This window comes from Penicillium samsonianum (assembly GCF_028829775.1).
Source record: "Penicillium samsonianum strain IBT 33392 chromosome Unknown utg000010l_segment0_segment0, whole genome shotgun sequence".
Classification (NCBI taxonomy): Eukaryota; Fungi; Ascomycota; class Eurotiomycetes; order Eurotiales; family Aspergillaceae; genus Penicillium; species Penicillium samsonianum.
In genome coordinates, this window is record NW_026643268.1 from 506586 (window position 1) to 518271 (window position 11686).

General features: G+C 45.9%; 1 protein-coding gene across 1 annotated transcript; it reads right to left on the bottom strand.

The window, feature by feature from the left end:
• Positions 1–1516, bottom strand: N7471_013777 (uncharacterized protein; the record flags this gene model as incomplete). Its single annotated transcript, XM_057286495.1, has 5 exons — positions 1–21; positions 148–409; positions 461–1037; positions 1100–1352; positions 1418–1516. The coding sequence occupies 5 exons, from the start codon at positions 1514–1516 to the stop codon at positions 1–3; spliced, it is 1212 nt and encodes a 403-aa protein (XP_057128974.1).
• Between the last annotated feature and the right edge of the window lie 10170 nt (positions 1517–11686).

Sequence of the window (11686 nt, forward strand, 5' to 3'; positions counted from 1 at the left end):
CTACGTAGGGCTATGAGTGTCCTGATCTAAGTTAAACTTAGGACTGATATCTCTGGGATGGAATGGGATGTGGTTTCTTTTCGTTTGCAGAGGCCCAATCTTTGTAAAACACTAAGAAGTGACGTTGGTAAAGTGTGAGTCACTTACATCGATTCGGCTAAAATAATCGTTTTCGAAATGATCCGAAAGGCAAGAAGCGTCAAGATGGAGAAGTTGAAAGGATATGTTTAAATCCAATATTCGATTCAAAAAATACTGAAACATTCCGCGAAGGTAGTAAAACAGCTTGCCGTAGATGTCAGCAGTTGCAGCTCCGCTTGTTGTACTTAAAACATCTTCTAAAGACCACCCATGAAGAGGGTCTGCGTTGTCTTTCATCGGCCAACTGTCAGTGGTCTGGAAAAATGTCCTACTCTGTGTTAGCATCCCTTCTAAAACATTAATTGTTCCGCTGACGCACGGGTTTGGCTCCGTAAAGTCATGGCGTGGGGATCCGAACGGAAGCAAGAGGCCGTCCTGGCGGAACTTGTCGAAAGAGATCCGCTGGAACGGCGAAAGGCAGGACATGTATCGGTCGCGATAGTCCCTCCTTGAATGAGCTAGAGTGTTGGTTGCGCGAATGCTATGTGCTTGCTTGGCAGTTAGGCTGGCCGGCTTGTTACAAAATGATAAAAGGCGATTCCACGATGATTGTTCCAGAACGATTCTTAGCGAGCGATGTCCAAATGTCCAGGTCTTCCCAAGGAGACTTCCAGATGACTTTCTTTTGATCTTTTCACAGACATCTTCGATCAAAGGCCGAATACGATTGTAAAGAATGTCAATATCGGATTCACGCACGAGAGCCGAGTACCATAGGTGAATGATGCAATCGACAGCCTCATCGGACGTCTCGACAACCAGTGCAACAAGAAGCAAAATCAGATTGCGGGCCACGACGTCAAAATCCCTGTCATTGATCGTGATTTTGAGAAAGTGGTTATAGCTGTTTGGAAGGTGGGCGACCGTCTTGATAACATTGCGAAGGTCTCCTGAAGCTATTGGTAAACGTGTGTTAGCCCTGAATAAGCCACCAGACTGAACAGCCATTAAGACATACCTGCAAACAAGAGACGAAGATCTCCAGCATATCTCTCTCCTTCATTTGATCCCAGTTTAAGGACGTCAAACGCAGGGATGTTACCCCAGAGGTACTTCTTTACCCCAAACGTCTCCCCAATGCCGGTCCCAATAAATGCAGGAGTTCTGTGTTCGAGAACCCAGGCGGGCTGCCAGATTTCCTTACCCAGGGGCGACTGACACTCAATCTTATGTTGAGACCAATGGGACTTTTGGCATGTTGGACTGCAGTACTGTAAGCATATTTAATAAGAAACCCCCTTATATAAACAACTCGGCTGTTCAAGGGGAAACTGACGATAACGAGAAAACAATTTTTGCAAGTGTATCTACCTTCCTTCTTGCAAGCCGTCTGCTCGAGGCCCCAGTTAGCACATATGAATCCGACGGTAGTCATTGCGATTCGATCTTTTTGAGTTCGAATAAGTGTAGATACGACTCAGTCGAGACACACGATACACTATGAAAAGCCGTATCGAATTCTGTCGAATTGTGCGAGTGGAAGCCGGAAGTAATAGGAGAGGGTATGAAATTGGGAGAAATTTAGGGCAGAGGGGTAGACGAGGAGAGAGAGAATGGACCTATCTAGTTACATGGAAGAGCCTGACGCCCTGGAGTCATTTCAAGTTTTCCAACGCCAAGACCCGCGTGCATACGTGCCCAAGTGTTGGCTAGAACAGAGTACATAACTTCTGTGATATCTAGGGCAATTACCCAGCCAAACATGATCATATCCTGAACCATCTCAAGCTATGCCCAAGGGAGCGCCATGTTGTGGGAATATTCACGCGTCGAAGGTGATGGTGTATTGTCTCGACGAGCGACCGATGGTGATATCGACAAACCAGAACCAGCCATTTGTGCTTCATACGACGAAGATAGTTCTTAGATGGTATTAAGTCTAACGTATTTCCTGGGTGAGCTGCGCAGTCCGGAACACACAGGCGGCATTTTTGGACTCCAGCTGCTGCTGCAACTCGCAGATCTCTCGCCCGACCCGCTGACTCTCGGCTAATGCTGCATCTTGTGCTGTGATAGCCAGCTGCAATTTCGAATTTTCTTCGGCTTTCTCGGCTTCAAGTTGTTCCAGCAACTGACAATGCTTGCGTCTCTCCTCGTCCCTTTCCTCTTGTGCTTTTTGAATGTCTTCCTCAATGTTGCTCATCATCTGGAGACACTTCTCATGGGTCGCTTTATCATGTTTCGGCCTGGGCTTTCTCGTGACGGAGGATGCCTAGCATAGTCAGTAGAGTACATCAAGCTACGCCGCCAGCACAGTGTTGATCACGAAGGAGTCAGGACATATGGGAAGAAGGTAAAGATTGGGTACCGTATGCTTTTGCGACCTAGTCACCGGTTTGAGAGGGTTCCGGTCATCTTTGGATCTGGAGGCAGTAGACCGAGCCGAATAACACGACGGTGCAGCATGCAGCTGTACTTCGTCAGACCCGTGGCCTGCCTGCTTCCCAGAAGGCTTGTGATTCTTTGCCATGCTCGGTCTGTTCGATCGTAGAATGAGAAATTATCCAATGGGATGTAGAAGGGTTGAAAGAACTATCGGCAGTGACGATCGAGAAGTTGATATTATATAGGTGGAGGCCCAGGCGCAAGACTTGAAAATGAATAAAAGCTCTCTCACTCCTGTCCAACAGCTGTGCGAAATCAGGATCATAAATCAAATATTGAGTACTGTGCGTAAGCGCGACGCACAAAATACCTGCCGCTTTATCCTGGAGTATGCGATCAACAAGTCCGCATAAAGATGTACGTTGTTGCAGACAACGCTATCTCATGATAAAATTTCAATCGGCCCGAGATACCACCCAGATGCTCTAGGGCTCAGTATTATCTATCAAAAATTATTATTTTGTGAGTGTCGCCAGCTTCCACGACGCTCCGTAGGTTGACCTAAGAAACTGCGGCGTTCTCACGGTCCTAAAACTCACGTCCGCAAATATATATGGATTTTCAACAAGCCGTTACTTGTATTTACATATGAGTTTCGATTGACAAGTATCATCGACCATTGCTTCCTCGATACTAGCGCAACTATGAAGGCGTTCCTTGCTAGTAAGGTATTCGTGAAGTGTCCCACCATGACAGACACGACTAAGGGGCAAGAATACCCAATGCTACCACCAAACGATAGGTTTAGCAGAAACCTGAAATCAACTTGATACTGCGATGGGAACTGACGACGTGTCACGAGACAGGGAAATCATTAGGCCACTTTCCATGTTTGATGGACGGCCAGGCGTGTGCCTACGAGCTGACGCAGCTAATAGAATGTGAGTATGTCTGGACCGAGTTAGCAGAGTATCGAACGATGATCGGTAATCTTTCACTCAGCTTTTCTAGGAGAAAGCGCCGTGTCGCAACTAGAAATTGACAGGTCCTGTATGTCGTTGATTGGACGAAGTTGACTATCATTTCTGCCCTCAATGGACCTAACATCTCATTGACTGAAAATTCCAGATACAACATAGCAATCATAAGTGAGTTCCACGGAAACCAACCATGCATGTTACAACCATCCTCATAAGCTACACATACGACATTGGCCTCAGCATATATCATTTGGAAATCGTGTCTGCCAAACACCCGGCTCGAGACTGCTATTACTCGTTCGCTGGTGGCCTTCCTACAAAAGTTATTGATATATTTTATTTGCTAAAACATCGGCGACGGCTTGAATCTCGATGAGCCTTGTTGTCAAAATGTAGCGCGTATCACCGCAGGTATGCACGATATGCAATGCACGACAAATAGAATATTCGGTGGGCTCTCAGCGCATATCGGTGATCCGTCGCGTCTGTCCACTGAATCTCAGGCCTCGCTCGCTACCGAGTGCATACTAATGGCTGATGATTGACTGCCATGAGTGTCAAGTATAATCTCAATTCCTTCTGTTTGCAACGAACTCAATGTCTGTATTGCTCCAGCGATACCCACTCTCTTTGCACTAGCTCATCATGCAGGTTCTTGTTTTGCGACTCAAGAATTTGAAGATTGTGGCGAAGACCATTGGTCTCAGCCCGGAGCGTGTGACTTTCGCGAAGACAGTCATCCAGTCGAGAACGAGTGCGTCCTAATTCCTCTTCTATGCGGCTGTTGGTAGCCTTAAGCTTGGAAATCTCTGCCGTGAAAGAACCATCCATTCCTTCACCGAAACTCTCCGCCTCCAGGCTCCGTCAGCAATGCAATATCAATAAGGATGTCTAGCAATGCTCACCTCCTTTGGAATACCGTCCGTATTTGACTGCGAGGTTCCCAAGGTTTGTGGGGAAATAGCCTCGAATGAATGACCGATCTCATTGCAAATTGACCGGTAAAGACGTATATTGCCACTACTCAAGCTAGATTTGAGCAAAGCAGCATTTGCACTCGTGACGGACCAAGCGTATCCATCTTCAGGTCGCGGTTGAAGACGGACTTTTTCAGGAGCGACTACGATGCGAAGTCGGTCATCTAGGAGTATTAGCTGAGGATATTGTCAGAAGAGGACCACAAATACATATATTGGCCGCTAGGGCTTCTCGACATTGTTGATTCAGTTTGAAGCGCTTCTCGTTGCTACGTTTAGGATCGTAGGGTACCTTTAGCACCCAAAAAATATCAAGGGAAAGGTTACGCGGGTATTAAAATATGATTAAAAACTGACCCTTGCGCCAAAGACCGGCTCAATGTAGGATCGATGATTCGTTCTTTCTCAGGTCGAAAGTGGTATCCGTGGGTGGGGGCCCCCACCTTTGAAGTATCCATTAATATTGGATGAAATAAAGTTTCAGATGAACCTTGGATTAGTTGAGATTTGGTTGCTGGAGTCGTGAACAACATGCAAAAAATTAGACCTCATTTTCTGCTCAAATACGCCATCAATTATCAAAACTTGGTAGGCAAACGCCGGAATCAATTTGGTTGGGGGTCCTCTTCACGCTGCCAACGATTTCTGCCTTCCAAAGTGCCGGCGGAACCCATAATGACTTAATGGAGGCGAAAACTGATGCCACTGGGGAGACTGTCGGGCTCGCTAACAACGTTCCCAAAGATCCAGCAAGACATTTGGAATATATATAATGGGCAGGGTCGGGTTGACACCGTGTTTTTCGTGCCACCTGTCTGTTAAAGTGGCAATGACTCCAACAGCTCGCCAGCTCCGCCGCCAAAGACTAGCCAGCGACTACGACCTGACGCCATTACTGTGTGACTCCTCAAAGCTTCCACCGTCGAAGATGATCACTCGCCATGCCAGTCGTAACATTCGCACTGACTCACCAAGCCCACCTTCGCGGCGAGCCAAGAAAATTCTTCGAATGAGGATTAATCATCGATCTCATGGCTCGCATGTTACGCTCCTAGCAGGATGGCCCGGCAAATCCCAAAGAAAGGGTGCCAAAGAAAGCCCACACCAGAGGCGAGTGGTCTCTGAGCGAGAGACAACTCGAATGGATTGGATGCGACGACTTCGTCCCAAGCCCCATAGACGTTGTTAGGTCAGACAAGTACAGGGCAAACATGAAGACCCAGAGTGTGGCATGTCGCAATTTCTAGTTTCGTTTATGTACAGTGGATTTCGAAAACAGACTACCCCCCAGACATAGACGCTTTCTTTCCCAGTGCCCCACTCTGAATGCGCTAAGCTTGATTTGGCGAGAAAAAGGGCCCTTGTTGCGGAGTGCGTTGGTTTGATTGGCTGCAGGCGGGATCTGAAACTGGACGATCTGGACTTGGCCCTCTCTACTGGGTCGCCGAAATAGAAATCATTTGTCTTTGGGGTAATCTGTTTCTGAAATCCACTGTATCGTTAAATATATGAAACCCTCTTGCAAGAAAATGAGTAAGAAAATATGTTTACAGTGCACGATGGGTTAGCCCGTCAAAATGGACTCTCTATGTAGGAGCTTACTCTGCTAGGCATTCTATCGATTGGTATACAGGGCGGATCGAAATCAGATTCACTATCTCGTTCTCTTTGATTGTTTCTCGAACACTATTTTTACTGACGCCAGTCCTAATGTAGTTAGTCGAAGGCCGGCTTGATCATAGCCCTTTTCTTATTCGACAGTTCACGATGATCTAGGCCAGGTGTAGACTGAAGTGAGTCTGGCCAAGATTCAAGCAGGACTAAAAATAATAAAGTGGTGGAAGTTATTTCGAGCGGACCTGTACATTAAAATGTCAGCCAGTAAGAGGATCGTTGCTCTGCTTTTGTAGTGCATTTGTAGACAATTGCATGTGGAAAAATGAAACGTCTCGGAGATTGGGGACACCAAGTTGTCAAAATAAGTACATTGCGATCTAAATGCATGATTCTGAGAGAGTATACATGTATTTACAACTTGATTAAGAAGGGATCACACTATATATAATCTAGCGACTTCAAGCAGTAAGCACTCTACAGTATATCTCCTGAGTTCATGGAAAAAAGGTTGCAATTTGCTCTAGCTAATGAGAAGGCTGGATTTCAAATTATCCTCGAGTCTCCTTGGCAAATTTCTTTGCATTCAGGCGGGAAACCATATGATTCTGGTTTAAAAGCCTTGCCTGAGTCACCCTGCCCATGGCCTCGACATGGCGTGATTAATTTGGAGGTACCCAAAGGTACATCTCCGTGGCTCACTTGGTTAACTGCAAAGAAGACACCAAGGCAAAGACCAGTTCGATCTGCTGAGTGTCAGTGTTGTTGGCAATATGGGAATGATTGTGATTACCTCCAGTGCAAATATCCATGTTTTACCTAACATGCCTATGATGGCAACCACAAGCAAAAGAAGTGCTACTACAGAGAAGTAACACGAGATAAACCGCAGCTGAGCTCGGCCTAGAGTTGACTGTCGAAACAACCACCAATACCATGCAGCTATACCGAGGTAGTCCACAGAGAGAATAAAGAGGCCGCCCAGATGAACAGAGCTCAGGACAAAAGTTCCAACGAGAGAGAATGCCACTTTAGCCAGGGTGGAAAGTGCAGCAAAAGAAGGATATATGGTGCGCAGTAATCGAGGCGTGTTTGGGTATTTCCGCTGCTGGAAGATTATAGGGAGGTACTATGGCGTGGTTAGCCTAAAAAGAGACCCATCATAATCGAGTTCCATGTACTGTCGACCTACTGCATGTAGTGGTGGGAAGATCGAAGTAACCCAGAAGAGCACTTCACCCCATGCTGGAAACCTGTTGCTCCAGAACAATCCAGTGAGAAGAGCGAAGAAAATACAAGGCAAGGCACACAAAGCTAAATCGGTTTTGTGCCATGGCCAATTTAAGGGAAACCGATACGAAATAAATAGTCTTCCAAGGCTGAGAACAAGAAGAATGGTCACTAAAACGGACTTGACGATGTTTTCTGAAATCATGCCCATGATTGATTGCAGCCGATATGCTTTTTGAATGAGAACTCGAGACTTATATACTCAATTAGAGGCATATTGCCCATTTAATACTGTATAATCCCCAGGAGCTCTTCATCTTGTTCTAGGACCTCCTTGACGGACAGCATACTCAATTTCCTGCTTATAAGAAACATCTTTCCGCAACCTTGAGGTACTAAAGACAAAGTGAGGACCCTCAGTTGAGGCTCCGCGGCAACATTCTTGCTCTTTCTTTGTGCGGAAACAAGAATAGGCTCCGTGTTGAAAGCCTGGAGTATAATTTCTGATCCAATATGTATCGTGCTTAATCAAGCGGACAAAAGCAAGTGACCATCTGCATTTGGCTTTGTCAGGGATAGGGTGCAGCCAGACAACGTTTCAGAGTGGCCAATCACTGTTGTAGCATCGTCCTGTCCAGCAGATATCGAAGCAATGCAGCAAGTTGGTGAATATCTGAATACCTAACTCTACCGCTGGAGATCACTGTGATTTTCCCAGGTCTCAGCCCCCAAATCCTCAAGAAAACAGTGTGTGTTGGCTACAATATGCCTGGAATCCTCCCGAGGTTCTGATGAAACAGCCTCTCATCCTTGAAGATGGCTGATTAATAATATACAGTATACGGAGTCTTGAATGAACATGACCCAAATAATGAATTCATATAACCTCGATTCTCCTTATCAGTTCCAGTAGCTAACGGTTGTCTGTCCTGGACGAACTCTCATTGCCCTATAATCATTGTTTCTTTTGGCTGAAAACGTTACTTCCACCTTTGCTGTCATCGCTAATTTAGGCTCCAGAGGATATCGCTTGTACTGGGACAACGGAGATGCTTTTGCTCATGATCCATGTTTAGATTGGCGTTCCATCATCGGCATAAGTCAATACGCGTCTCGTTTTCAAAGGGCCTGGGATCGGAAAATGCAGAGGCAGGGGTTATAAACTCCACTCACCGTCATGATAGTGTGCTTTGGGACCCGTCGCAACTCCATGGAATGCGGCAAAATGGATAGCTACATCACTAAAGCCTCAAAAGAAAGTGAAATACGCTCTGCTCATTATCTTAACAATTCCTTGTTCTTACTGACGGACCAGAGAGCCTCTATGTTGTGTAAGCCGATGAATATTGTTCCAATAGCGCGAAATAACCAAACCCTGTAATAGTTTTAAGACTGTTTTCCCTCATCTCTCTTACATCTCAATAGTTTTCAGGCAACTGGCTATAGGGTATTGTTAATTATATTCCCTGATCTACAGTCTGCGATATGCAAAAAAGCGTCGATGGACATGGCGGAAATGACTCTGCTATCTCAGGTCTGGTTTCAACCTGCTCCAAAGTAGATTTTCTTAGATTGTTCACGGTTTTGCCTGCTTCTAGAATGCATGCAAAACCGCCAAACTAAGAAACAAAGGTAAATGACATAAGGAATAAGCAAAAGACAAATTGACAACAGTATCATCAACATGGAGCAAACATCCCATGTGGTGGTTAAGTCACGCAGGTGAAGGTCAATGGTTGATCCAGACAAAACACTGGCAATAACCCCTACATCAGACAACAGAAAATAGGGTATTACAAGTGTTGGCCTTTCAGTTCCGCTCTTGCTCATGACTACTCGCTGCTCGCCATCAAGACATGTAAGGAATTGCTACCTGCATGACCGCTTTGGAATACTCCACGAGACTGTATGTCAAGACCAAGTACATGCCGTGGAGACTAGGCTGCCAAGTCTGGACCATTCCAATTCTCTCAAGAGGGCGCAAAGCGTAGAGAGAACAGCCGAATAGGTTGATGAGCACCAGTCGGCCGAATGCAGCGGCCAGTGGAGAGGGAGCGTGGAGCGGCTCGGCCAATGCGTGAATGGTTGGTACCAAGGCCAACAGGCCCACAGAAGCAAATTGGACGGACAATCGACTGGAAAATGCTCCCGTGTCCATATCTTGGAGATAACCATCCGAGAGGCTTCCAACAGCGATCATGGTAAAAGCCGACGCGTATCCAAGCTGTAGCAATGGTTGGGCTGGAAAGAGAAAAGCGATCGTCGGAAGTGCTGCGGTCCATACCAGGAACAGACCTACAAGCCACATTGAATCTTGCTCTTTTCTCGGTTCTTCCTTTTGAAATGCACTGAAGCCATTCTGGAAGACAACACACAGATACCACAGGGCAATGCCTCCACCAAACGCGATCACTGTTAGAGCGTATGGGATTGACTCTTGAGATGCAGGAAAATGAAAAACCAGGAACATCAGTAGATAAATGACAAAGTAGGAAAACCCGAGCATGCCTATGATGGCACCGATGGCGTAGTTGCGCAGGTTTCGATAATCGAGAGTGTCCATTTTGTAAAGTCAAAGTATATTTACTGGCCGTCTTGGGCAGCATTATTCGGAAGAGCGTGTGGTTTTATAGACAAATGTGGAGCTCAGACTGTACTCATTGACCGGGTAACTAGGTGTTTCCTATGGCACATGAAGAGTTGAGTTAACGCTTTGTGCGGTGTTGATCACCAGAACGGTGAAGTGAGAACCATCACATTTGTAATGACCACCTCAAAGGTTAGAGTAGAGCCTTAGAAAAGAGCAGGTTTACGTTGAATTATCAATGGGTGTTTTTGGTCTCAACGGCATCCAAACTGTCCTCCTTCTATTTGTGTAATCGATGTTCCTCATTATGCAAAGGCAGGGCCTGAGAGTCAAATGTGATTCTTCTTTCTCCCGTGGATGATAGCGCCTCAAGCAAATAAGCACAATGGAAGACATTGTACAGATTGTACGTCAGATAGGTCAACAGCAAGCACAGAATGCTTATTACCGGGATTATTATGCTCTCTTCAAGCTACTCCAAGACCTCACAGAACATACTTTAAACGAACTACAAAATCTTTACAAATCCGGCACCGAGCGCTCGACCAATTCTGTCCATCAACTTCTCCGGAATTTTCAGAACACAATCTGCAACCTGGTTGAAAGAGCTTGCGAAGCCCAAGCGGAATGCGAGGAGTTTTGTTCAGTGAATGCATCATTCTCAGCGCGTGATGTCTTCGATCCCATCAGAAGGATGTACACCGACCCACAAGCCTCATCGCAGGGCAGAAGATGACCGTGGAACTGCTAGCCTCGCATCGTTGCCTGGGATGATGGGCGAGCAAGGTGATATTATCAGAGGCGATATTTTCGTGATTCTATGTATTCGCGTGAAGACAACAATAATGCATCCTATGTACCACAGCAGTTCGCACCAAAAGGCCATACTCCATATAGAAGCTCACCAACACGAGTTCTCATGAATCAGATATAGCGATCAAAAGCTTTCAGTTACCCCAGAATGTACACCATAGAAGCAACACTGCCTCAATCCACCAACTGATATGGGCCATAGAGATAACGGCCAAGGCTTGGCAATTAGATGCAACAGCAGAAAAGATGGACCATCCATATGGTTGAACTGCCAATAGAAAGGAACTCGAAGTATTTATCCTGGCAAAGATCAAGTTGAAGTAGGCAAACTTGTACATGTAGTATCTACTAATATAACGTTTATGGATAAGTTGTACTGCACTTCTTGATTAGTGAGATGAATTGTGGTTCGCTTTCAGCGGGATATCCATTGGAAATGAGCTTGATAGAGGTTCGACACTGATTTTAGTTATTTTGTATGTTACTGTCTAACACATTAAAGAGTAAGTTCCCATAGCCCCACGAATATCAATGACTTCAACTATTTTCTGATTTCTATATTCTTCTTACATTCAATACATAGCGTGATACTTCCAGTTTGCACTCCTGGCAATACCAAGGGTTCTATACCGCATGATGAAATGAGGGCCAAGTCACTTGGTTTGCAATTTGACAAGTGCAGTCTTGCTTCCTTTATTTCAATGGACTAAGGTACACTCCGCTGACGTAAATGCCCTTGTTGGCCCAGAGGCGCAGTGGCAAAGACCGCCTGCGAGTTGGTCCGCCTCTCTAATAATGTGGTTAGATAATATAGCTTGCTTAGCATACCAAATAATCACTTACTTGATGAGGCAGGTATTCAGGTCGAGTTTTCCAGAACCCTTTGGCGGGGGAGTTGTGGTAGGGCCAGGTGTCTCGCTAGGTGCGCTTGTGGATGTCGAGATGCTCGCAGAGGTTGATGTATTCTTGTCCGGGGGCTCGAAGCTAGAGGTCGCAATCTGAGTAACAGACACAGTACT